Below are 27,640 nucleotides of genomic sequence, written 5' to 3'. Positions count from 1 at the left end.
GGAGGGCCTGGCTCTCCACAGTCCTAGCCTGGGTGAGCATCCAACACAGCAGTCTGACCTAAGAAAGGTCCAGAGGCCCAGGAAAGGTGGATTTTGGGGGGGGGGCAGGTCCAGTGACAGATGTGTGGTCTGGGAACAAAAGCAAGAGGAAAAGGGAGAAGTAGCAAAGACAAAGGACATGGCCATTCCCTCCTTCAGCTCAGAGCCCCTGGACTCCCTCACTTCATCTCCACTTTCCTTCTTGGTGGCAAAAGCTCCCCTCTTCCTCATCCCAAGCTCAGGGTATGAGAGAGTATGGGGAGGAAACAAGGACTCTCAGAAAATTACCTGCAATGGGAGCTACAGGCCAGTGGAAAGTTCCTTTAGTTACCAGCCAGCAAAAGATGCCCAAAATGTCAGTGAACCCTATGGCAAATCCCAGATACTAGTAAGCCATTCAATTTGTTTTTATAATTTCTTATTTATATTTTTTAATGGACTGCTTCTTTGGCCTTGTGGGGAGGTGTAAAGGGATGGTAGTGAATGGACAGACAAAACAGTAAGTTCTCCAGGTTGTGGCAGAGTAGAACTCTAGAAGGGGACTCCTTAGATTGGTTCTCTTTTACATCCATGCTGCCTTCACAGCTCATCTTGGGTTGTCTCACTTGGATTCCTGTTGCCCACCACACCCCACCTTCCTCCCCACCCCCTCCTGGCTGCCATCTGCCACGTGCCCTGCTCCCCTCCTTTGTTTGCCTTAGAACAGCTGGGCAGATAGGTCTTCCCCACTGGAGTTTTACCAAAAGGCAAAGTAAGAAGGAATTTATTATTCAAAGTACAAACTGATTAAATATAACGAGGCTTCCAGAATTCTGTTTTCTGATGATGCTAAGATTCCCACCCCATCCAATCAAAGCTAACTCACCTGCCCCAGCCTCTCCTCCTCCCCATTCTAAGGCACCTAATCTTTTCAGAAGTCAGGAGTTGGTTTATAATAAAATGTTATTTGAGCACTTTCTGTGAGCCAGGTACTATGCTAAGAGCAGGACGCACTTTATCTCATTCAATCCTGACAACAACCCTATGAGGCAAGTGCTATTATCCCCAGTTTACCAATGAGAAAACAAAATAACTTGTCCAAGTTCCCACTGCTAGTAAATGGAGGGGTGAGGATTTGAACCCAGCATTCTGACTATAGCTGCATTCAAGGCAGTTTCTAACCAGGGATGAAGCATCCCTCCCCTCATGATAGAAACATCTGAGGAAGCAGGTTTTGTAAGTCTACCCATTAGAATTTTAAAATATGATAATGTAATCATAACATGCAGAATAAACATTAGTCTACATTCAGCAAAAATAGGGTCATCCTCATACAATGTTCTTCAACAATTGAATCCCTAAATGTTCCATTTTTTGAGGACTGGGAGTTTCATACCCTCTATCCCTTTCTTATGGCTTCCTGGGTGGCATAAAGTTTGTGCTAGGCTACTAATCGACAAATGGGCAGTTTGAATCCACCCAGCAGTGCCGAAGAAGAAAGGTCTGGCTATCTACTTTCATAAGATTACAATCATTGAAAACCCTATGGAATATAGTTCTACTCTGACACATATGGGGTAGCTATGAGTCAGAATCAACTCGATGGCAGCAGGCTTTGTTTTTTGATTTTTATTCCTTTCTTACCTTGTGAGTCAGTGGAGAGTCTTCAGAAAGGCTGTCTACCTCAGAGATGAGAAGCCAAAGGAGAGCCTGTGCCCATTTCTGCCTTTAGATCCTCTGCATAGGGGGTAGACAGGCGGGAGGAGAAGACAGCCACACCTGCACGTGGCGGTGGGGAAGAGGAGACACCCGATGTCCACTCCTAGGTCCTCCTGCCCTTGGCACACTAGGAAGATAGCATGTGTGGGCAGCAGCCCCCACTCAGGGCATGGCCAAAGGTGGAGGAGGTCTTTCCTGGGAAATGCTGAAGTGGTACAGCCAGGCGGATATGGGGGGGCAGACGGAAATGCTACAGAAAGTTCAGCAAAAGGAAGATCCCGGTGGTGGGGTAACTGTGGTGTGAATTTTGGCTTCAAGGTGTAAAGGGGGAGAGGGTAGGGAAAGAACTGGTGCCAAAGGGACGGAACATAAATGGACAGATGAACAAATGGAGGGAGGAGAGTACTGCAAGTGTTTTAAGTCCTTTCCAGGCCATTCTGCTTTGTTTATTCATCCTGGACACTTCCTGTACTCCTCAGCTCCTACTGATACCATCTTGGAGGTGTGGGGCAAAGAACAGGATTAGAGAATGTACACACCACCCTGAAGAGAATGCCTAGCCTCACCCCTACTTGAGCCCTCGCCTACCTCCCTGCAAAGAGAAAACAAGACTGATGAATTGATGGTCCAGTTCTTTATTTAGAAACCTGATTGTTTAAGAACACGGTGGGGGTTCTGCACGCCCACCCTTTTTCACTGGGATTGTGTCAAAGGTGGTTGGCAACTTTCTCTCATTTCTTCAGCAACAGATGGAGATGAAGACTCCTCAACTCGGAAGCACAGATTGTAGGGGACAATGTGGACAGGGAAAGAGAGGAAGGAATCCCAAAGCAATCCGAGGGAAGGGTAAAGTGACTCCAAACAGCAATAAAAACCCGTTGCTATTGTGTCAGTTCTGACTCACAGTGACCCTGGAGGACAGAGTAGAACTGCCCCATAGAGTTTCCAAGGCTGTAATCTTTACAGAAGAGGACTGCCATATCTTTCTCCCAAGGAGCAGCTGGTGGGTTTGAACCGCCGACCTTTCAGTTAGCAGCCCAGCACTTTAACAACTGTGCCACCAGGGCTCCCCAAACAGCAATAGGGGCAGGGAATTCTCTTTCTCTTAACAGGGGCAGGGGGTTGGGGGTGTCTGCCTTCTTAGGGCCTGCTAAATGGCCCTCCTCTTCCCTACCCTACCCCACTACTCTGGGTAGGAAGCAGGTACGAGCCAACAAGCTAGGGGAGGATAACAGGGAAAGCTGTGAGGAAAGGAAGGGGAGGTGGGACAAATTCTAGGAGAATGAAAATCACAGGCCTGGTGAAGCCTCAAGGGCGGCTCTCAGCAGCAGCAGCAGCAGCACCCATCCCATGGCCCCTCCACACCCCCAGAGCTGGGGCCCATGAAGACCACAGCTCAGCACCAATCTGCTGTTCTGCCTTCAGGGACTCAGGGTGGGATGAAGCGGAGGGGAGTGAGGGAGGCAGGGCCAGTCTAGGAAGATTCTGGATTCCTTGGAGGGTCAACTGCAGTGGTGTTCTCAGAAGTCAAACTCGTCCAGGTCCCCTGTGCCCTCCCCATCCTGAGAGCCCCACACCCGGCGGTAATTGCTTTCCAGCTCCTTCTGCCGTTGCCGCTCTTTCTGTGCCTCCTCAGCTCCCTGCACCTGGTGGGAAGTGGAGTTGGGTGGGTGGTGAGCTGGAGTTACTGACTGGTGAGCAAGGGGACACGCTGAGTACTTGACCGTCCAGGGCATCCAGGGACTGGCAACCTTGGGCGAGGCAGGGATTAAGGACACCCAGTCTCCAGAACTACTAGCCTCATTTTACAGATGAGGAGACTGACACTCAGGGAGTGGTAAGGCTGGGCCATACCTGTGTGACTCTAAATCATGCTCTTGCCCATAGCATGCTAGAGGCTGGGGAAGGTCCAGGGCCTAGGGGTAGGGCGCCTCTCACCAAGATATTGAAGAAAATCTCCTTGAGATTTTTTGTGTCCTCATCAGTCAGCCAACGTGTGTCCTCCTCAGTCCCTTCAGCCCCTGGTCGGACAATTTTGATCTCAATTTTACCTGAGCAAGAGCAGGATGGGCAGTGAGAGGAGAGGAATGCTGGGAGGTTCAGTGCAGGTCCCCTGCCACCCAGACCCCCAGCCCATCCATGTCGGGCAGCAAGCCCTTCTGACAGCTTGGAGTCCAGCCCCACCCTCCAGGGCCCACCTTCTGCTGTGAGTCCCTCCCTCTCCAGCAGCTCTTTCACCAGCCCCTCGATTTGTTTCAGCTGTGGGTTTTCCCGTTTCATCTCGAGGACAGTCAGATCCTGATTGGGGCCTCTGTGATGGAGCTTGGTGACCCGGACCCGGACTCTGTGCTCAGGATCCTCCTCTTAGAGGGGGAGACACACAGGGAGACACAAAGCAGAGCCATGACTCCCGGGTTTAGGGGCTGTGGTGGTCACAAATGGTTTGGGCAGCTATTCTGTCCCAAACACATATGTGAGCCAAGGTTCAAACATTCGTGCCCCAGTTCCAGCCTAGAGTGCTCCCTCCACCAACTGCAGCCTCCCTTCTTCCCTCCCTACCCAACGATTCTGCCATCACCTACAGGAATATAACTGTTTTCTGAAGCAAAACTCAGGCCACCTGGGCCAACCACACAGTTTTGATTTGAGAAGCAGATTGGAAAACTGTGGTTTGGTCCTTGGTATGTTGGTACTTTAAAGACATTTCACCAATGTTTACAGACATAGTGGGATGGAAGGTTTGAAACTGCAGCTGTTCCAGTACGCTTGGAATGATGTGTCTCCACACTCACAGGCTTTTGTGGAATGGACACAAGGGGCTGCAAGAAGAAGGCATCACTTCAAGTCTGTCCAGGCAACTGGCTGTGTACGGCTGGGTTGGCCTATTCATATTCTGGCAACTGGGGCCTCTCCCAATGCAAAGTCTTAATGGCTGCATCCTTCACAGATGTGTGGTTTCCAGCATATGGGCTCAGAGCCATCTAATTCTTATCTGTCCATCACCCATCATGTGCCAGGCAAAGTGCTAGGCACTGGGAGTACAGGAGCAAACCAGAAAACCAGACAGACACCTACAAGCTGCTTCCCAAAAGGATGACTAGGAGGCAGTGGGAGGAAAGCAACAGTGAGAAGAGTGTTCCAGACAGAGGGGAGAATGAGTGGTCTAGAAAGGAAAGAACATGGTGCTCTCCTGCAACAACAAAGCTGAGGGATAAAGACAGCTGCCTGGCCTGCTCCTTCCAGTCTGACAGTTCTCACCTGTAGGCTGTGGGGACGGGGGAGGTTTTTTGGAGACAACCCTCCTTTTCTGGCGCCTCTTCACCAGCTGTGGACTTTGTTTTTCTTCCAGCCTTTTGATGAGCTTGTTGAGAGTGGACGTCAGGGCCAGCATTGCCCGATCACGCTCTGACTCCTTCTTCAGCCCGTCTGGGTCAAGTTCCTTCTCTGTCTGGAATGCCCAAAGGAATATGGAAAGTCAAGGATCTGGGGAGTAGAGAAGGCCCGTGGCTCATACTCTATAAGCCAAAACCAAACCTGTTGCCACAGAGTCGGCTCTGACTCACGGTGACCTCATGTGTTACAGAGCAGAACTGCTCCACAGGGTTTTCCTAGCTGTAATCTTTATGGAAGAAGATCACCAGGCCTTTCTCCTGTGGTGCCACTTGGGTGGGTTCCAATCACCAACCTTTATTAGTCAAGTGCAAACTGTTTGTGCCACCCAGAGACTTTCATACGTTATAATCCACTGCCACTGAGTCGATTCTGACTCAGAGTGACCCTATAGGACAGAATAGAACTGCCCATAGGGTTTCCAGGGCTGTAATCTTTATGGAAGCAGACTGCCACATCTTTCTCCTACAGAGTGACTGGCAGATTCAAATCGAACCACCAACCTTTCAGTTAGCAGCAGAGCTCTTAACCACTGCACCACCAGCGCTCCTTCATATTCTACGGAAGAGTCTAATATCTAATATCTCTCCAATCTCCCTTCCCCACTGTCCCCTTTTTTGGTCAAGTGAACAACTGCTATTTCTCAGTGCTCTGTCCTGTCCTGTGCTGTGCAAGGTGCTGTAATATACTCTTTGTTCTCTTTTAGTCCCTCGGTCTGTCCTGTCCTGGCAGTGAAGTCAGCTGCAGAAGTGACAGGAGTAAGAGCTGTGCTCACCTCCTGGATGATATTGTCCAGTTCCCGCTCCATGCCAGCCTTCACCTCTGAACGGAGCCGGTCTCGGTCCGATGGGAGCAATATCCCTTCCAATTCCTTCTCAAATTCTCCCAGTAACTGCTGTTCATCCTCATCTTCATCTTCATCTTCCTCCTCCTCTTCTTCTACCTCACGCTGCTGCTCTGCGTCAACACCCTTTTCCTTTGCCACAGGTTCCCTTTGAGGGACTTCTGCAGCATCATCTGCAAGCTGCTCCTGGCCCGTGCTCGGCTTTCCCTGGGGTGTGAGGGATTGGGGAGAGAGAGGCAGACAGTTGGGGTTTCATGGTTGGGGACAAACAATGGTAGGGGCGTGGCAGCAGGGGAACTCAGGGGACTAAAGGAAGGGGTCAGTTCTATTGGGCCTAGTTCAGGCCCAGAACAGGGGTGGTTTTCAGAATGCTCCCAGGCGGGAGGCAGGTTTCAGCCCTTCCTGAGCAGGGCCCATACCTTTTTTGCTCCACCTTTCAGCTCCTCTATCAATCGAATCAAGTCTGCAGGACTCCGGATGACTTTGACCTGCACGTTGTTCTGAAAATCTGAGATGGAAGAACAGGAATGGATCCTCTGTGTTCTGAATTCTGTATTGATCGTCTAAAGAAAGGTGATGAGGAGGCCAAGGAAGGATGTGCCCCTGCCCCCAGGAGCTACCTGTCTGACAGACACCACTGCCCTAAGGTGGGCTCACAGGTAGGAGAAAAGAATGCTAACAAGCTCTTTCAAGTACTTCTGGGGCCCTTCTGGCCACCACTCCAGTTTCTAGGACTACAGAAGAGATTCTGGGGCACAGGGCTCCTCTTCCCTGGATCCCGATCTCCGCTTTCTACAAATATTAACCATTTATTGAGTGTCTACTCAATTGTAGGCATTCTATAAGGAACTACACATTCATTCTCATTTAATCCCACAATAGTACTCTAAAGTAGGGACTATTACTACCCACATTTTATGGGTTGAGGAAACTGAATTTAAGTGAAATCAGCCAGGATTACAAAGCCAGCAAGAGGCAGAGCCACTGTGTTCTGCGACCTCCCTAAAATGGCATTAGTGTCTACAGAGAGGATTACCTCTCGTGAAAATGAATTAGCTGCTGGCATGGCTGCCCGAACTTCCCTCCCAGAGTTTAGTTCCACCCCCCACACCCCCACACCCTCACCCCTGAGCAGTAAAGGGGAGGAGGGGCTCACTCACCATCAGGAGAGCGTGGAGCAGGATCTGCTGCCTCCACATTTGGTTCCTGCTCCTGGTGAAGAAGAAAAGGGTCAGGCGCACAAGCTCCTCCGTGCCTGCCACACTCTTAAGGCAACAGTTTTGGGAATACTGGTATGGGTCACCTCACAATGACCTCTGCTCGGGTAGCCCTCCCCATCCCAAAGCCCAGGTCCAGCTTCACCAGGGAGGCAGAAGCTGGCTCTCACCTCAGCCTGCTCTTCCTCCTCTCCCGGAGCCTGGTCATCTTGCTCATGAATCATCTTCCAGAAATCTGATTCCTTACTGTCCTCCTTGGCTGGGCTTGTACCTGGGGTACAGAGAACAGGGAGGAATCTGAAAGGAGGGAGAAGCAGAAGGGAGCAAACCGAATGGAGTACACGCCCCTCCTCTACCACCAAGGGCTTAGGGTTCATCTTCAGGCTCTCCTTCCACCTCCACCCCCATCAGCTGGCCCAGGACAGTAAGAGCCACAGGAAGGGAAGAAATGGGGGCAAGTTTCCTGGAACAAGTGAAACAGGGTCCTTACCTTCTCTCTTTGGGGGTACCACCTCAGACTTGGCTTCACTCCATACCCGGGGGTCCAGGTCTTGCATCTCCTCTATAATTGTATCCCCATAATGCTTGGAGTCTATGAGAAATAGCGTAAAAGCAGCCTGAGGATGCACACATATCTCTGGGTTACTCAGGACTTATCTTCTGCCTCCCTTCCCGTACATCTCCTTCCTCACCTCCACCTTCTAACTACTCACCAGCTTGCCGCTGAATGTAGGCCATGTACTCCTCAGGCTGCAGGGCAGGGTGGCAGAGAATGGCCTGGGGAGCAGCACTGGGGGGAGGCCGGAGGAGAGGGTGGGGGCAGAGCCGAGGAGTCCTAATGGTCAGCACGTAAGAGCAGGACAGGGGCTCATCTACTCGGTCAATGTAGTCCCCAGAAATACCAGCACCCTCGTCACACAGGAACTGCCAGCACAGAAAGGGTGAATATATAGGAACTGCCACCAATAATTAGATTTAGTTCTCAGCTCAGCTACCTTTCGTTAAGCATTTACAGTGTGTCAGACTCTGTGCTAAGCACTTTATATACATGAGTTCATTTAATTATCACAAAAACCCAGTGAGGGAGGTATTAGTATCTCAACTTTGTGGCTAAAGAAACTTAGCTTGCATGCAGCTAAAATGACTTGTTCAGGCTGATCAGCTGGTAACTGGTAAAAACAGGAGTTAAACCCAGGCAGTTTAACTCTAGGTAACCAATTTATTTTTTGTTTTCAAACAAACGAAATATGCTATATATATCTATACATATATATGTATATTGGGGCAGTTCTACTCTCTCCTATTGAGTTGCTCTGAGTCAAAATTGACTCGATGGCAATGGGTTTTTAAAAATATATATATATATGTATTATTTGTTTAAAATATGTACATATGGTTAAAAAGAAAACTTCAAACAGTTTTAAGGTCCTTGTATTATTCAGGAAGAGAGTAAAGATATTGATGAATGTTGGCCTTTGATAAGTATACACCATTTGTCTTAGTCACCTAGTGCTGCTATAGTAGAAATACTACAGGTGGATAGCTTCACCAAAGAGAAATTTATTCTCACATAGTCTAGTAGGTTAGTAATCTAAATTCACGGCATCAGCTCCAGGGGAAGGCTTTCTCTGTCAGCTCTGAAGGAAAGCCCTTGTCATCAAACTTCCCCTGGACTAGGAGCTTCTCCTCACAGGAACCTGGGGTCCGAAATATATGCCCTCCTCCCGGCACTGCTTTCTTGTTGGTACGAGGGCCCCGACTCTCTGCTTGCTTCCCTTTCATCTCTTGTAGATAAAAGGTGGTACAGGTCACACCCCAGGGAAACTCCCTGTACATTGGGTCAGGGATGTGATCTGAACAAGGGTGTTACATCCCACTCTAATCGTCTTTAACCACAGGCAGAGATTATGATTTATAACACATAGGAAAATCACAAAATGGGAGGACAACCACACAACACTGAAAATCATGGCCTAACCAAGCTGACACATATTTTTGGGGGACACAGTTCAATCCACACCATTATAATTTCTAACATAACTATGATAAGTAAAAGAAAGAGAGGTTCCACTTCTGAAACGGCAAGGTGAGGAGCTCTGCAGATCCATTCCCCAGCAAAACACCCATGTTGTTGTTTTTAGTTGCCATCAAGCATCAAGTCGGTTCCCACTCATTCCAACTCTGTGTACAACAGAGGGAAACGATGCCCCGTCCTGCACCATCCTCACAATGGTTGCTATGTTTGAGCCCACTGTTGCAGTTACTGTGTCAATTCATCTTGTTGAAGGTCTTCCTCTTTTCCCTGATCTTCTACTTTACCAAGCATGATGTCCTTCTCCAGAGACTGGTCCCTCCCAGTAACACGTCCAAAATAAATGAGACGAAGTATCTTGCCATTCCATCTTCTAAGGAGCATTCTGGCCGTACTTCCTCCGAGACAGATTTGTTTGTTCTTCTGGCAGTCCGTGGTATATTCAATATTCTTTGCCAACACCATAATTCAAAGGCATCAATTCTTCTTCAGTCTTCCTTATACATTATCCAGCTTTCACATGCATACCAGGTGACTGAAGATACCATGGCTTGGGTCAGGTGCACCTTAGTCCTCAAAGAGACATCTTTGCTTCTTAAAGATTTTTAAAGAGGTCTTTTGAAACAAATTTGTCCAATGTAATACTTTGTTTGATTTCTTGACTGCTGATTCCACGGGCACTGATTGTGGATCCAAGTAAGATGAAGTCCTTGACATCTTCAATATTTTCTCCATTTATCATGATGTTGCTTATCGGTCCAACCAAACCAAAAACCAAACCCAGTGTCGTCGAGTCGATTCCAACTCATAGCGACTCTGTAGGACAGAGCAGAACTGCCCCACAGAGTTTCCAAGGAGCGCCTGGCGGATTCGAACTGCCGACCCTTTGGTTGGCAGCCGTAGCACTTAACCATTACGCCACCAGGGTTTCCGCTTACTGGGCCAGTTGTGAGGATTTTTGTTTTCTTTGTATTAAAGTATAATGCATACTGAAGGCTGTGTGGTCTTTGATCTTCACCAGTAAGTGCTTCAAGTCCTCTTCACTTTCAGCAAGGAAGGTTGTGTTATCTGCGTATCGCGGATTGTTAATGAGTCTTGCTCCAATCCTGATGCCGTGTTCTTCATATAGTCCAACTTCTCGGATTATTTGCTCAGCATACAGGTTGAGTAAGTATGGTGAAAGGATACAATTCTGGCATACGCCTTTTCCAATTTTAAACCAAAAACATCCATAACTAATAAAAAATTTTAAAAGAAGATGGAAGGGCTATCCATAGATTAATGGACACTTAAGAACCATAACAACCAAATGTAGCACATGAACCTTATTTGGATTCTGATTCAAATAGAGCAACCATAAGAAAAGAGATAATTAGAAAAATTTGTAAATATTGAATATTTGATTATATTAAGGAATTATTGTTAATTTTTAGTGTGATATGGCTTGTGGCTATGTTTTAAAAAGAGCCCTTATCTTTTAGAGATAAATATAGAAATATTTATGGATGGAATGATATGATGTAGAGGGAGGTAGGCAGGGGGACAGATGAAATGAGACTGGCTGTAATTGTTGAAGCTAGGTGATACCCAGTCAGTTATTATAATAGTCTCTCTTGTTTTATATATACTTTTAATTTTCCATAATAAAAAATTTACAAAAAAGACAATCTTTAAATACTGTTTGCCCAGCAATTATACTTTTAGGAATTTTTCTAATGGATCTATTTATACATGACAATATATGCAATGTAACAATCTTTTGTAATAACAACAGACTGAAAGGAAAACAATTTTTATCAGTACAATAATGGTTGACAAATAATGGTACATTTGTACAATGGAATATTACGCTGCAGTTAAAACAAAGGAGGAAGATCTCTATGTACTGCTGTAGAAAGACCTCTAAAGATTATCATTAAGTGGAATAAAAACAAAGTGCAGAACAGTGTGTATAATATACTATTTCTTGTCTAAATAAAGGGAAAAGGAAATAAATACATCTATTAAGATTGCTTACAAATACACAAAGAAAAGCCGAAAGGATACACAAAAAACTTGACTGGTCAGAGTCAAGTTTGAGAGGGACATTTTTTATTGTACTCGTTTTTATATTTTCTGGGTTTTTAAGCATGGGAAAGCACTATCTATTTAAAAATTAGATGATGTAATTTAAAATAGACATAAAAATGTATGAGACATACCAAATTTATAAAAGACATACGTAAAAGAGGAAAGTTAAAAATGAATTACTTAAGCATTCATTTCAAGGAGTTGAAAAAAGAACAGCAAAAAATAGCCAAAAGAAAAATAAAGATCAGTGGAAATTAACAGAATAGAAAATAAATACAATAGAGATGCTTAAGAAAGCCAAAAGTTGGTTCTTTGAAAAAACTAATAAAACTGACTAACCTCTGATAAGACTGAAGCAATAACAAAAGATAAAGGCAGAAAGTACAGATGATTCAGAGGTTAAAAGATAATGGAAGGATGTTATGAACAACTCTATGACAAAATTGGACAAAATGGACAAACTCCTAGAAAAATAGAACTGACTAAAACTGACCCAATTAGAAACAGAAAACTTTGAATGTTCCTAAAACTACTAAAGAAAATGAATTAAAAATTCAGTCTTACACACTCCTCACAATATAGAAACAGCGGGAAGATTTCTTAACTTACTTTTTGAGGCTACGTAATCCTGATAACAAAACGTGATAAAGGCATACGAAAAAGGAAAATTATAGGCCAATATCTCTTATGTGCATATATACAAAACTCCTTATAAAAATGAGTAAATTGAATCTGGTAACGTATAAAAAGGATAGTCAAAGATAATACCTAATGACCGAGGTGAGTTTATCCCAGGAAGGCAAAACTGATTTGACATTATTCTCTGAATTTTCATTTCCATGTGCAGACTTTGTCTTCATTTAAAATAAGAATCCCTTCCCTTCCTTGACAGCTCAGATGTAGGTAACACCATGGACCAGACCCTCCTTGAGATATGTCCTTCCAGCGTAGTCTCCTATCTGGCCCCTGCTCTGTCTCCTTAGAAAGGTTCCCTTCTTCTGCCCATGCCTTCCCTTCAATGATGGCTTCCTCAAAATTCTCTCTTACTTTTGTCACTCTATACTGTTTCTTTGGGAGATTTCATCCATACCCATGGCTTCAATTATGACCAATGTGATAATGACTCCCAGCCCTCTGGGTTCAATTCAGATCTCTCTCCAGAGCAGATCCAGTAACCTCCTGGGAAATTTCTACTTGGATGCCCTACAGCCACTAACATTATCATATTCAAAACCAAACCCACCGTTTCCTTCACCAAATTTATTCCTCTTCCCAATACCTGTCTCAGTAACAGGAACCACCATGTATCCAGTTGCCCAAGCCAGAACCCTGGGAATCATTCTTGACTCCTCCCTCTCACTCTATTGATTGTGCTCCCTAAATCTCTCAAAAAATTCAAGTTCCTTTGTGCCCAGCTCACTTTTATTCCTTACCTGGATTCCCACAACAGCTTCCTAACTAGTTTGCCAGAGTGAGCCTTCAAAAACCAAAATTAATTATGTCATCATTCTGCATAAAACACTTCAGTGGCTTCCCACTGTCTCAGATTGTCCAAACCCCTCCACGTAGCTACAGAGCCCTTGGTGACCTGTGGCCTGTCTGCTACCAACTGCCTCGCCTCATCTCCCACACTCTGGTTGCCCACAACTCTCCCCTCCAGCCACTGTGAATCCCTATCAATTCCTGGTATTGACCGTTCCCTCTTGCAGCCAGGCCTTCTGCACTTACTGAACCTTCTACCTGGAATGCCGTCTTTTCCCTAATACCCCTCCACAACTGTTGGACTAATTCTTCATCCTACAGTTGTCAGTTCAAAGGTCACCTTTTGCAAGAGGCCTCCGCTTGAACCCTAGGCTCTGTTAGTTCCTTTATCATGTGCTCCCATATGATAATGTACTTCCCCCTGTTATAGTCCTTATCCTGCTTGCTAGACTGTTTCTTTATTGAGAGCAGGACCAGGTTTCTCAGTCACCATTTCGGCTCCAGTTTCTATTAGAGTAGGTCCCTGGGTCGCACAAATGGTTTGTGATCAGCTGCTAACCTAAAGGTTGGAGGTTTGAATTTATCCAGCAGCATCATGAAAGAAAGACCTGGTTATCTGCTTCGGTAGAGATTACAACCAAGAAAGCCAGATGGAACAGTTCTACTTTGTAATACCTGGGGGCACCATGAGCCGGGAACAACTGGTCAGCAATGGTTTTTGTTTTTTTTTTTCCCTTTGGTTTCTATTACAGTAGTTGGCACAGGACTATGTTGTAAACATGAGGAGGATGTAGTCTATGCCCTCAGTTCCTGGCCTCCAAAACCAAACCAAACCCACTACTGACAATTCCAACTCATAAGGACATTATAGGTCAGAGTAGAACTGCCCCACAGGGTCTCCAAGGCTGTAATCTTTATGGAAGCAGATTGCTACGTCTTTCTCCTACGTGGAGCAGCTGGTGGGTTCAAACCCCCAACCTTTCAGTTAGCAGCCAAGGGCTTTAACCACTGCACCACCAGGGCTCCCTGTTCTTGGCCTATTAAAGGTACAAACACCCAAAGAAATAATTAGAATACAATGAAGTAAGTGCTATGACAGATTATTTACCTGTGTGGATGCCTGTGTGTATATGTGCATGTGGGTGTACACATATGAAGCGCTGAAGGAACACAACTATCTTTCTGGGTTTGTCAAGAAAAGTCACAGAAAATAAGTGACATTTGAACTGGCTTATCCATTCCACTCATTCAACAAATAATTCCTGGGCACCCCGTTGGTGCTGGGTACTGTTCCAGGCACTGAAGATACAGCAGGAAACAAGACAGACACTGTCCCTGCCTTCCTGGAGCTTATTCTAGTTGGGGGAGACAGATATTAAACAAATAAGATAACTTCAGATGATAATACATGCTTTGAAGAATATTAAACATAGTAGGTATTTACAAGAACCAGGACAGAGGTGTGTGTGTGTCTACATTAGATCTCCCTAAGGAGGTATCATTTGAATATAACCTAAATGAGGGGATGGAGCCAGCCACTCCAGGATCTGTGGAAAGACTGCTCCAGGAAGAAGGAACAATGAGAACCACTGGGTCAAAGGATAGAAGGAAGGCCAGTGTGGCAGAAATGCAGTATTTATATCTCCAGCCCAGACCAAGTACCTGAACTCTAGACTCACAGAGCCAACTACCAACTAGACATCACCACTTGGATGTCTAATAGACATCTAGACTTTCATGTATCCAAAACTAACCCCTAATTTCCTCCCCTAAACCCACTCCTACCCACTTTAATAAATGACAATTCTATCCTTCCAGTCGCTCAGGCTAAAAACCTTTGACACTACCTTTTGAGGGATTTTCATCCATAACATAACCAATATGTTGATGACTGCCAGCTTTGACTCCACCCTACATCCAATCTATCAACAAGTCTTATTGGTTCTACCTTCAAAATATATGCAGAAGCCATCCACTTTTCAGTGCCACCATTGGCACCACCCTGGTCTGTGTGAGGCATTTGGACCTCATCCTTCGGACAACGCACAATCACTGAAGGTTTTCTAGGACTGGGCAGAGAAGTGACCTGTGCTTACAGTGATGTTCTGAAGCCAGCTTACACTAGCTCACAAGAGCTGACTGGTAAATTTTCAGAGATTTTGCAAGCCAACTGATGTCACACTGATAGCTTGAAACTGGCAAACACTAAAAATCAGGGCTTTGCCCCCCTAGAAATCTGGGTGTTCAACACTTGCAGCACACCACCTCAAATGCAAATCTGTATTACAGAACAATAACTCTGGTAGGTGTCATGTGGGTCTCTACGGTGTTTGTGAATACACATTAGGATCACCTGAGGACCTTTAACATACACCTGCGGGCCCACCCCCCTAGTTAAGGACCACTAGATCGGGAACACCTGTTAAGAGGGTGTGGGCAGTGATGCAGGAGGGAGGTGAAGGTACCAACCACAGGGACAAAGAGTTTTGAGAGATATCTAGAAGTAGAATGCATAGGCTTTGTTATTTACTCTCAGAGAACTAAGCTCCTTCATATCACTTCTCAGTTTGTAATCATAGGCTCCTTTCTGGGGTTCTTTTGCTAACATGACTTCCAAGAGGGCAAGGGATGCGTCTGCTTGCCCACCACTGTGTCCCCAGACCCCAGCCCAGGACCTACATACAGCAAGAGCTTACTGGAGAGTCTTTAACTGAAGAAAGGAAGGATGACATGAAAGAGAAGGGAGAGTCAAGGATGGTACTCAGGTTTCTAGTTCAGGCGACAGAAAAGAGAAATATGGAAAAAAGAGTAAATGTGGTTGGGGATGCTAGGGGGAAGATGTAGGAATTGTTGACCTGAAGAACCTCTGAACATCCATGTAGCAACATCCAGCTGGCAACTGAAATATGTCTGTCTGGGAGAGATTCACTTGACCATAAGATGCAACTCTGCCCTCTTTCCTTGGAATCTGAATTGTCACTGAGGGAGTGTCAACATTCCTCTCTCAAGACTCACCCGAACCTCGGCCTCCCGGGGCCTCCCATTGAGGTCGCACTTCGACCCATTCCCATAGGTTTGGCTGTGATAGCGCTTCAGGCGATGCTGCTTAGAGGCCTGGAAAGGATAGCAGGCAGGAGAGAAGGGGGACGAGAAAGTTAGCAAGGAGGAAGAACAGCACTAACCCCCCACGGGGACCTTACAGGCCTTGGGAATCCAGGCCCCAGGGGCCTTTGTCCTAATGGCCACCAAGTCCCGAAAATATGCTAGCCAATTCTAACCCTAAGCCAGGGCTCTCAGGATGCAGCCAGGACCCCCTTCCCTCCCAATCCCACACTTCTACCACCTTGGCTGTTTCGTCATCCCAGTCGAAGGCCGATTGGTAGTAGCCAAGATAGAGGACTTCGCCTTTGATCTCTGAATCTGCAAAAGTAATCACAGTGGAGCACCATTACTCCCTTCTGAGAGATGCGAGGAGGGAAGGGGACTGGGGAGTCAGGTCACCTGCCACAACATGTGGCTGAGGGCTTAGGGAGAACAGAGAAGGGAGTCACCTTCCATGTGGTACTGCTGGATGTGGCGTCCATAACAAAATTCATATGTCCACCAGTCCTTTGTCTGACAATAAAAAAATGGACAATCAGGGGGATGGAGTGGGGATGTGTCACCTGGGAACCAGAATCTCTCCTGGCTCCAGGACATACAACTTCTCATCTACTGATATCTCTCTCCAAGTCCACATGCAATTCCCCAAATTCTCAGTGAGCAGACAGCACTGTTTTCTTTCTCTGGCTTGGGGTGGTACCTCTAAAGTCTGTTTCCCACCTGTGGTCTTTCCACTCCTTCCATATATATTTAAATCCTTCTTTACCCTCAGTAAAGACAAAAGAATCATGGTATCCTTGAAGCACTCAGACCAGGGAAACATAGAAGACCCCAATCTCAAATATTAATTAACTGTCTACAACATCCCTTGCACTGTTCTAGACATTAGGGATACAGCTGTGAACAAGACACATTCCCTGACCTCATGAAACTTACATTCCAGTGCAGGGAAGCAGACCAAAAATAAGTAAATAAATAAACAAACTGATGATTCTGTTAACAGGATGATTTCAGAAAAAAGTGCTAGGGTGAAAATAGGATAGTGGGATGGAGAGTGACTGGGGCAGGAGGTGACTTTGCTAGGGTTTACTAGGAAGGCTTCTCTAAGGAGGTGCCCTTCCTATCCCACACTGCCCCTCTTTAGGCACCTCAATCTTTGTTTAGCCCTTATTCTGAGATCTCCTATCCTAACCCTCCTCTACACTGGCAGAGCCACATCGGTGGTTGCAGGATTCTTTGCTCCTTTCCTGTCTGTATGTCTACTCCTCCAGCAGCCTTCTTAACTCCTACAGGTCCTCTAGATCCCTCCTCATTCACCAGCACTCTGGTTCTCGCATGGTCTGTTAGTGCCCAAGCCCTGTTCCATCCATTCCAGTCCCTTTTACCTTCAGCAGGCAAGGAGCATCTTTCATCGGGCTCAACAACTCAGGGACCCCAGGCCCTTGGTAAGCAGGTGCCTCCTCCTCCCTTTCACGCTGGAAGTGAATGGCTCCAGCTGGCAGGCGACACTCATAGCGCTGTTTGTACTTAGAGGAGACAATCACCACGTCCGAAGCCTGGCTCTGGGAAAGCAGGGGGGTGGGGGTAGGGGAGCAGGGAGGCAAAGAGAGGCTAGGATCAGGCAGAACAATGAGATTCCTCTTCAGACCCTGGGGAAAAGCCCAGTTGGAGACAGAATGAACCCACAAGTCCTCCAGCTGTGCTCGGTGGGTGAGGGGAGAGAACACTCCCACTTGGCCATCCGGGCGGAGTCAAGTGAGTGTTCATCAGGGACTGGGACCTGGAGGCTGACAGCGGGAAGCCCCACCCTCCCAGCCCCTGGCCCCAAGGGATGGGCTCAGTCTGTGATTCCCAGAAATCATCATAAACCCCATTCTACTCTTCTCGACTCTCCTTAGGCTTCTGCCCCAGACTCCGCAGCTGTTTTCCTTCCCTACATTTTTCTCTTCTATCCCGGATCCTCGCCCCCCTCTATGCCTCCTCACCTGCCCTCCCATGACAGGCAAAGGCAGGATCTCAATCCCATAACGCATCTCACTCAGTTCCTCCAGGTTCAGGCTTCCGACACCGCCGGTCAGACTTGCGGGTAACAGGAGCCCCAGAAGCACCAGCCCCAAAAGACTGGACAGCACCGTTTCCGCCGCCATCTTTCGTTCCCCTTCTTATCCCGAGCAACTCTTTCCGCCCTAAACCTGGCAGGGGCTTCATCCCGCCCATTAATAACACAAGGTTTCATTGGCTATAAGTGCTGTCCCTCTTACGTACCTTATTCCCATTTGTAAGCATGACTACAAAGCTCACCGGGTGGTGGATCACAACTAATGGCCAATCACTCGCTGCACTTGATTGGTCAGAGAGGCCAACCAATCATCGACAAGATCAAACCCCCTTCCACCCTCTCTTCGCTTCCAGGCTGTGCGGTCTTTGCCCTCGGCCTTTTGCAGCGGCTGCCTGGCCTTCGCCCGGACGTTGTATTCGTCTCTTATTACTTCGGTGGATATCTTCTGCGTTGTAGTAGGCCCCAGCAAGGCGGAGGATTTAGGCCGAAGGGCAGGTGGGCGTGATGCCCGTTGAAGTTACTTAATATTTGTTGCCCAACAATTATTGTAGAGACTTGTTTGTTAGTTGCCGTCCAGTTGGCTCCGACTTGTGGTGTGACCTTATATATAATAGAACAAAACGTTGCCCGGTCCTGCGCCATCTTCGTGAAAGTTGATATGTTTGAGTTCATTATTGTGGCTATTGTATAATGCCTTCCGACCTAGGGTGCTCACCTTCTAGCACTATACTGGACAGTATTCTCTTGTGATCCGTAAGGTTTTTATTGGCTAATTTTCTGGAAGTAGATCACCAGGGCTTTTTTCCTAGTCTTAGTCTGGAAGCTCCATTGAAACCTATCCACCATGAGTGACCCTACTGGTTTTTGAAATACTGGTGGTATAGTTTCCAGCACAATAACAATAGGCAAGCCACCACAGCGTGACAAACTGGCAGAGACAGGTGGTGGTATTGTACAGAAGCATACCTCTTTTCATATATACATACAACTTTAAGACAATCTAGTAATTTGTATCAAACAAAGAGAAAGAGAAAAAGAAAGGAGACAACAACAGTAACATTTTGGAAGCTGGAAAGCAAATGGAGAAATGATAATTGCTTTGCAGACTTGAGAAAGTTGATTCCTCAACAGAGGTAAACAAGGGCATGATTGTACCTCCAGGCAGGGCATTGAAAAACCTTCTCTGGCGAATCTGACCAGCCAGGGGGAGAAATCCCAAGATACTCTCATCAGGATTCCTTCAGTGAAATAGCTGAACCAATCCTACAGTTAAGCCATTGGCCTGCATTCCTATCCCGTACATGGACTTTCCAATGAGCCTTTTAATGTGCTCATTCTTAGATAAAAGCAGAGGCCCAAGGATCATTAGGCATTTAAGGAAAACCTTTACTATACGAGAAAGAGACCAAAACAAGCAAATGAGAGGAAACAGATTTCAAGGGACAAAACAAATAAATAAAAATAAAAAGTCCTGAAAACAAAATAAAGCAAACATTAATATCCTCAGAGAGATAAGAGTGCATCCATGAGAAAACAACAATAAGCGATTTTAAAAAGTAACTACTATTGAGATAAGCAAAAAGAGCTCTTGGAAATTAAAACCATAGGCAGAAATAAAAGTGGAATAGAAAGACTAGAAGATAAAGTTGAAGAAGACCAAATTTGCTCTCCTTTAGGGGGAAAAATCATATATATATATATATATATATATATATATATAGGATCAGCTCAGGAGGTAGAATGTCTGATTAATAAGAGCTCCAGAAAGACAGAAAGTCAGAAGGGAAGAAATGACCAGTGTAATTATTAAAAAGTATTTCCTTGAATGGAAGGATTGTGTTTCCAAATTGAAAAGATACACTAAGTATTCAGCACAACGAATCAGACCCACACCAAGATGCATTATTGTAGAATTTCAGAATGCTGGAGACAGAGAAAATATTCTAAAAGCTTCCAGAGAAAAAGAACAGGTTTCATACAAAGATCAGGAATCAGAACAGTGTTAGGCTTCTCAACTCTGAAAGCTAGAAAACAATGGAGAAATGGCTTGAAAATTCTGAGGGAAATTATTTCCAACCAGAATTCTGCATCCAGCCAAACTATGGTTTAATTATGAGTCCAGAACTGAGACAATTTCAGATATTCAAGCCCTTAAAATATTAACACTCTATACATTGCTTTTCAGAAAGATAGGAGAAGATGTATTTCATCAGAACAAGTCAGTTAGTTAAAAAAAGAGGAAGGCATGGAATCTACGGAATCTATGGAGGATTCTTGCAGAACCAAGATTCTAAATAAAGCTACCAGTTTACAGGAAATATGGGAAATAGGAGAATACGTTAAACACCACAGGATTGTTTAACATATGAGGAATAAAACAGGATTAATGTCCCAATCCCTTTAACAAATACATTGCAAGATTTAAGAAATGAAGAAAACCGTTTATATTGAAAGAGGTCTAAGAGATGTATCCACCAAATGCAATGTATAGATCTTGATTGGGTCCTGAATCAAGCTACCTATGAAAATACTTTTATGTCAGGAAAATGGGCACTGACTGGATATTATATGATATTAATGAATTATTATTATTTTGTTGGACAGTATTATGTTTTTTGGGACAGTATTATATTTATGTTAAAATTAGCCCTTATCTCTTAGAGATACGAACTCATGTATTTACCAGTAAGATGGTATGATGCCTGTAAGAATCTGGGGGGAAGCGGTGGTGATATAGATGAAGTGAGATTAATCGTATTTTATAATTTTTAAAGCTACATGATAGGTACATGGGGTTCATGATTCTTTACTTTCTACTTTTGATTGTGTTTGAAATTTTCCATTTAAAAAACGCAGGGAGTAATTTTAACAACAGTTTAGATTTAGTTGAAGATAGAATTAATGATGTTCAGAAGAAATTATACAGAGTGAAGCACAGAGCAACAAAGAGAGTATAAGACATATGGAGGGTAAAGTCAGAAATCTAACACATGTCTAACTGGAATTCTGGAAGGAAAAGAGAGAAAAAATGCAGCAAAGATAAAGGCTGAGAATTTTTCAAAACTGGTGAGAAATACAAATCCACAGATTCAAGAGGCCTAACAAATTTCAAGCAGGATAGATAAAAAGAAGTCAGTAAATAGACATACCATAGTGTAACTCAGTAACATTAAAGACAAAGAGCAGGTCTTTAAAAGGTGCCAGAATGTGGGTTACACTGGTGTAAACATTTGTCAAAGCTCACTGATCTGTAACAGGTAAGGTCTGTGCATTTCACTGCATGTAAATTTTACCACGATAAATAAAAGCAACCAGAGAAACAGATTACCTTTAAAGGAGCAGCAGTTAGACTGAGAACTGACTTCTCAATAGCAGCCATGGAAGCCAGAAGACAAGTCAATGACATCTTCAGTATATTGAAAGAAAATTGGTTCTACTGGGAATTTTATGCCCCATGAAAATATCTCTCAATAATGAGAGTGAAATACAAAGAGTTTCAGACAAACAAAAACCAGAAGAATTTGCAGCCAGAAGATTCTCACGAAGGAAAATTCTAAAGAATATACTTTGGACAAAAGAAAGTTATCCTAGATGGGAGGTCTGACATATAAGAAGAAATGAAGAATAACAAAAATGGGAAATATGTTTTAAAACTGACATGAATATTGACTGTATAAAGCAACAACAGTAATGTATTCTGGAGTTTATATATCAAGATGGAATTAAAACTCATTGAAACAATTACATATACATTAGGAGGTAGGTGAGTCAAGTCAACTTGTTCTAGTTTTCTTGAAATTATCTGCAAGGAGAGTGTGCCAATTATTAAGCTATGTGTTTCATCTTCAAATCCACCCTTCTAAAGGTCCCTGGGTGGCACAAATGGTTTGTACTCAGCTGGTAACCAAAAGGTTGGTGGTTGGAAACCACTCCGCTGCACCGAGCTGTTGGAAACAGGCCTGCTTCCGTAAAGATTACAGCCAAGACAACCCTATGGAGCAGTTCTACTCTGTAACACATGGGGTCTCCTAAGTCACAAATCAACAGCAAAATCAACAACAAATCCACCCTTCTGAATGCCACTCTGATGCTGGGGCTGATGATCTGCAAACCATCTTTTTTTTTTTTGTCAGCCAACTCACTCTTACGTTCTATCAGTTCTGCTGGAGAAAGACTAGAAAGCTAGAGGAGGAAGAAATGGGTTTCCTTCTTTCTGTTTCTTGCTCTTCCAGAACCAGCTTCATTGTACCCCCGCAGAGGTCCAGGAACAACCAGGGAACTCAGCTCTACCGGGTGCCTCATCTGACGCTCTAGTTGTGATAACCCCCGTCTCTTCCTTTTGCTTCCCTAGCTCCAGGAGCAGTAGCTGCTCCCTGCTCCTCTGTGATACCTCCATGTTCCCTTTTGCTTTTTCATTCCTCCAACATTTGTTTCATCAACTCTGTCTATTAAATTCTCCCTGTTAAAGCCTGTCTTAGTTACCTAGTGCTGCTATGACAGCAAAACCACAGGTGGGTGGCCTGAACAAACAGAAGTGTATCATCTCACAGTTCAGGAGGGTAGAAATCCAAATTCAGGGTGCCAGCTCTAGAAGAAGGCTTTCTCTCTCTGTTGGCTCTGGGGAAAAGTCCTTGTCTCTTCTGGGCTTCTGCTCCTGGGTGATCTTCACGTAGCTTGGCATGTCTGCTTCTTTCGCTTGCTTGATTAGCTGTTTTTATATCTCAGAAGAAATTGACTCAGAATATACCCTACATTAATCCTGTCTCGTTAGCATAACAAAGGCAACCCCTTTCTCAAATGGGATTATAACCACAGGCATAGAGGTTAGGATTCACAACACATATTTTTTTGGGACACAACTCAATCCATAACAGCATGTAATGTGGTTTTTGTTTTTCTGGCTGAACCCTTAGTGATACAGACAACACTGATGTTTAGATTTCGATAAGCCAAATATTTATATTTATGTTGTAGATAACCAGTAAAGGAGTACGGAAAGAGTGTATAACCTCCAAAGCAAAGGGAAAAATGAAATGAGAAAAAAATACCAAATTTATGAAGTCACTTATTTCAAGTAACACCATTATTATATCTAACACCGAAAAGGATATAAGCAGGACCAATTTACCCACGGCGTACTATCAGTTGTAAGATCCATCCCAATTTCAGAGTATTAAATATGAGTGTATTAAAATATGAAAAAGTGTGTGTCTAAGAGTCAATAAAATATGACATATACTGTTTATAGAGAAGAACATCTAAAATGTAAGGATACAAAATAATTAAAAATAAAAATATACCCTGAGGGAGCAGGAGAGCAGTGGGATGCAGACCCCAAATTCTCATAAGACCAGACTTAATGGTCGGACTGAGACCGGAAGGACCAGGGTGGTCATGGCCCCCAGACCTTCTGTTGCCCCAGGACAGGAACCATTCCTGAAGCCAACTCTTCAGACATGGATTGGACTGGACAATGGGTTGGAGAGGGATGCTGGTGAGGAGTGACCTTCTTGGATCAGGTGGACACTTGAGACTATGTTGGCATCTCCTGCCTGGAGGGGAGATGAGAGGGTGGAGGGGGTTAGAAGCTGGCGAAAAGGACACGAAAAGAGAGAGTGGAGGGAGAGAACAGGCTGTCTCATTAGGGGGAGAGTAATTGGGGGTGTGTAGCAAGGTGTATTTTTTTTTAGCAAGGTGTATATGGGTTTTTGTGTGAGAGACTGACTTGATTTGTAAACTTTCACTTAAAGCACAATAAAAATTATTTAAAAAATAAAATAAAAATGTGGAGAAGATATATCATGAAAATTATAAATAAAAGCAACTTTGTTGTGGTAGAGACAATGCAATGTTTCATCAAACTAGTTTTATCTTCCTCCTGGTCACACAGATAAACTACCTTTACCAACACATACTGCAGTTAGGTAGAGCTACATGATTCAGTTCTGGCCAGTGAAATATGGGCAGAAGTGATGGCCACCACTCTATGCCTAGATCCTAAAATGCTCTGTGTTTTCTTCCACACTCTTTTTCATCCACCACATGCAGGGTAGATAGCAACTCCCAGAAAGACCTTGGCTGCCACATGTTGAAGATGGTGGACCTCTGTCAGTTGGATTCCTGAATGAATGCGTGGTGCAGAGCATCCTACCACCACCACTTACAACCTATGCTAGGCTCTACTATGAGCAAGTAAAAACTTTTGTTGACTCACTGAACTTTAGGGTTGTGTTTAACACTACTAACCCTAACTAACACAGAAACTGACAGTAGAAGTAGAGTACTGCTGTAACAGAAACTGAAACAAAAAGGATTGACTTAGTCAATGAGAAAATTGATACCAGAGGCTCAAAAGATGACAATCTATTTGTGCCAGTAAACGTGCAATCGAGAAAACAGAAACAACTCCAGGTTTTTCAAACACAGGGAATTTAATACAGAGAATAATTTACAAAAGTGTTGCAGGAATCAACAGATGAATGAATAAACAAAATAGTTTATTCATTACAGTACATGCAATGGAGTACTATGCAGCCATAAAGAGAAATGAAATCCTGATGCATGCCACAACGTGGATGAACCTTGAAAACATCATGCTGAGCAAAATAAGTCAGTTGCAAAAGGACAAATACTGTAAGAACTCACTTGTATGAAATAAGCTAATATATATAAAAAAAATATATAGAAACCAAAATTATCAGTGCTTACTGGGGTGGAAGGGAGGGGAAAGGGGGAGTTTATGCTTAGAGAGCATTAAGTTTATGTTAATGGTGATGGAATGACTTAGAAAAGGATAGCAAGAATGGGTGCACAACTTGTAGAATGTAGTCAACATCACTGAATTGTACATGTAGAAATTATTGAGATGGTGTATACTTTATTATGTATATTCTCACCACAATAAAAGAAAACATTTTAAAAAAATGTTTCTGGAAATACAGTAGCAAAAATGGGAAGATTACCCAAGGATGAGCAAGAGGGGAAATGGTGTTGCCAGGAATCCATAATTGCTTTGCCACTGAGGTTCCTGCTGTTGCAACTAAACTGCCTGAACAAAAACCCAGGATCACACTGCTACTGCTGTCACTACCGCAGCTCCTGCCTTCCAGAACATCCTCTCTACTACCAGGTGAGAATCTTTTAACTACATTCCTTAGACTCCTTAACCAGCTGGTTTTCTGTTAGGTTCCTTGAACCTAGGCAAATCTATAGAGACAGAAAGTAGATTAGGGGTTGCCTAGGGCAGGAGCCCTGGTGGTGTAGTGGCTAAGAGCTATGGCTGCTAACCAAAAAGGTTGGAGGTTCAAATCCACCAGGTGCTCCTTGGAATCCCTATGGGGCCGTTCTACTCTGTTCTATAGGGTCACTATGAGTCAGAATTGACTTGCTGGCAATGGGTCTTTTTTGTGTGTGTGTGCTTTAGGGCTGAGGGTAAGTGATGGGGGGTTGGTTATGACTGCTAATAGGTATGGGGCTTCTTTTTGTAGAGATGAAATGTTCTAAAATTCATTGTGGTTATGGGGTACAATTCTGTGAATATACTAAAAACTATTGAATGGCACACTTCAAATTGGTGAATTGTATGGTATGAGAATTATAGCCTGATAAAGGTTTATTTTTTTAAACGTAGAAGTATGTCACTTCCAACCTAGATGAGAGAAAAAAGATGACATGATTAAAACAAAGGCAAGAAAGGAGAGAAAAAGAAACAGAACAAGTGGGATAAATAGCATAAAATTAAATGTTAGACACAAATCCAAATATATATACTACGAATAAATGTAAATGGATGAAATTCTTCAGTTAAGGATACTGTCACACTGGAATTGATCAGCACCTTCTAACTCACTCAGTGGTCCATCTTGCCTCCCCAGTAGCATCCCTCCCTTTATTTCCTGGCCTTCTGTCTACTACTATTTTCCTGCGATAAATCCAGGAAGGCCAAACTTCCCCCTTTTTGTGTAAACATGTTAAGAAAATATCAGCGGAATCCCACACTGCATCTTAAACACCAGTGCTGATTATATAGCAGGGACTCCAAAAACACTTATGGATTGACTAGTGGGCAGCTTGAAGTCTGAATTTTTACTCTCAAATATTGGAAGCCAGCTTTCCTGGAGCCAATACTTAGAAACAACTATCCTTCTAGCCCAGCTCCAGGGCTTATTGCCGCCTGACTTCTACTGTCCCTAAAAGTCCAATCAATAAGACCTTGCTCAATAGCTACTCAGAGTAATTAAATCAGACTGTAACTCATCAGTGGTAATATCTCTCCCACCACCACCCGATAAAATTAGAAACATAATTTTAAGCTTCTACGAGATTGGAAAAGGTTGTATATAATTTGAAAAAGACACAATAACAAATGTTGGCAAGGAAGTAGAGAAACTAGAACCCTCATACCGTCCTGGTGGGAATGTAAAATGGTACAACCACTTTGGAAAACAACTTCGCATGCTGTTGTTTGCCATCCAGTCCGCTCTGACTCGTGGCGACTTTATGTATAACAGAACAAAATGTTGCCTGGTTCTGTGCCATCTTCGCGGTCGTTGGTATGTCTGTGTCCATTGTTGTGGTTATTAAACTTAGAATACAAACCAGCAAATTCCACTCCTAGGTGTCTCTACACAAAGGCTTGTAAGTGAATGTTCATAGTAGCATTATTCATAACAAACAAAAACTGAATTCAAATGTTTATCAACTGGTGAGTGGATAACCAAAATATGGTACACCTATACAGTGGGATATTGTTCAGCAATAAGAAGGAATGAAGTACTGATACATGCTATGACATGGATGAACCTCAGAAACACTATGTAAAGTGAAAGAAGCCGGATGTAAGAGATTTCATATTTTATTATTCCATTTACATGAAATGTCCTGAGAAAACAAATCTATAGGGAAAAGAGAGCACATCAAGGGTTTCCTGGGGGTGAAAGTGGGAACTGAGCAAAAATGGGCACAAGGGAACTTTTTGAGGTAATGGCAATGTTCTAAATGTGGATCATGGTGGTGGTTGCACAACAATAAATTAAATAAACATCATAAAACTGTACACGTTCCATGGGTGAACTTAATGGTAGGCAAATTATATCCCAAAGCTGTAAAAAAAAATCTTGGCCAATTTAGAGTGAAATAAAAGGGCAAGACTAAGACTTAGATAAGATTGTAATGTCTAGAGATTTGCATTTGGAATTTTAAACTATAAAGGAATGTAAGGAAGGGATTAGTATAAAAGTCAGGATGATGGTTACTTTCTGGGGAAGAGTGGAGACTGAGGTTGAAACAGAGTGCGTGGAGGACATTTTGGGATGTCTGGCAAAGTTCTATTTCTTTACCCGATGGAGTTTATAAAGACCTTCACCTTCCAATAACTCATTAAGCTGTACATTTGTTTTGTGGAATTTTCTGTATTTGTATTTTATTTCACACACACACATACACACACACACACATCAAAGGAGACTTGAAAGAGGATAAAAACTAAACATAAAATCAGTTGATAGCAACTGAGTACTGGGTATGCTTGTATGTGTATATATATTTGTAAAAATACAGATAACATGACATTTGCCAATTTGACATTTTTCACATGGTAATGTCAAGTTTTTCTTTATAGGGATGGAAAATTTGGCAATGAATATTGGCGATGATTGTATAACATGATAGATGTAATTGGTTTTATGGTTCTGTATATATTTAATTTG

The 27,640-nt window shown here is 43.9% G+C and overlaps 1 protein-coding gene across 2 annotated transcripts; it reads right to left on the bottom strand.

The window, feature by feature from the left end:
• Positions 1-2,356: 2,356 nt before the first annotated feature.
• Positions 2,357-18,055, bottom strand: OS9 (OS9 endoplasmic reticulum lectin). 2 transcript variants are annotated; one of them, XM_049883713.1, is made up of 15 exons: positions 17,860-18,055; positions 17,260-17,436; positions 16,324-16,387; positions 16,116-16,192; positions 15,788-15,886; positions 7,902-8,112; positions 7,679-7,780; positions 7,359-7,459; positions 7,132-7,183; positions 6,391-6,479; positions 5,903-6,178; positions 4,996-5,185; positions 3,936-4,100; positions 3,676-3,788; positions 2,357-3,383 (listed from the first exon to the last, which is right to left on the bottom strand). In XM_049883713.1, the coding sequence occupies exons 1-15, from the start codon at positions 18,019-18,021 to the stop codon at positions 3,258-3,260; spliced, it is 2,004 nt and encodes a 667-aa protein (XP_049739670.1). In that variant the 5' UTR covers positions 18,022-18,055; the 3' UTR covers positions 2,357-3,257. The 2 variants fall into 2 exon arrangements, with proteins under 2 accessions (XP_049739670.1, XP_049739671.1); XM_049883714.1 differs by lacking the exon at positions 3,936-4,100.
• Between the last annotated feature and the right edge of the window lie 9,585 nt (positions 18,056-27,640).

This window comes from Elephas maximus, chromosome 4, assembly GCF_024166365.1.
Source record: "Elephas maximus indicus isolate mEleMax1 chromosome 4, mEleMax1 primary haplotype, whole genome shotgun sequence".
NCBI classification, from domain to species: domain Eukaryota; kingdom Metazoa; phylum Chordata; class Mammalia; order Proboscidea; family Elephantidae; genus Elephas; species Elephas maximus.
Note: the sequence above shows the minus strand (reverse complement) of the source record. Positions and strands in the feature narration are given on the sequence as shown.

Bases quoted from the DNA above. Each gene is read 5' to 3' on its own strand.
- OS9 (XM_049883713.1), bottom strand. From the start codon at position 18,021: ATGGCGGCGGAAACGGTGCTGTCCAGTCTTTTGGGGCTGGTGCTTCTG. The intron at 5,186-5,902 runs GTGAGCACAGCT...TGGGCATTCCAG, and splicing joins TGGACAATATCATCCAGGAG to ACAGAGAAGGAACTTGACCC. The intron at 3,789-3,935 runs GTGGGCCCTGGA...GCTCTTGCTCAG, and splicing joins GGAGGGACTCACAGCAGAAG to GTAAAATTGAGATCAAAATT.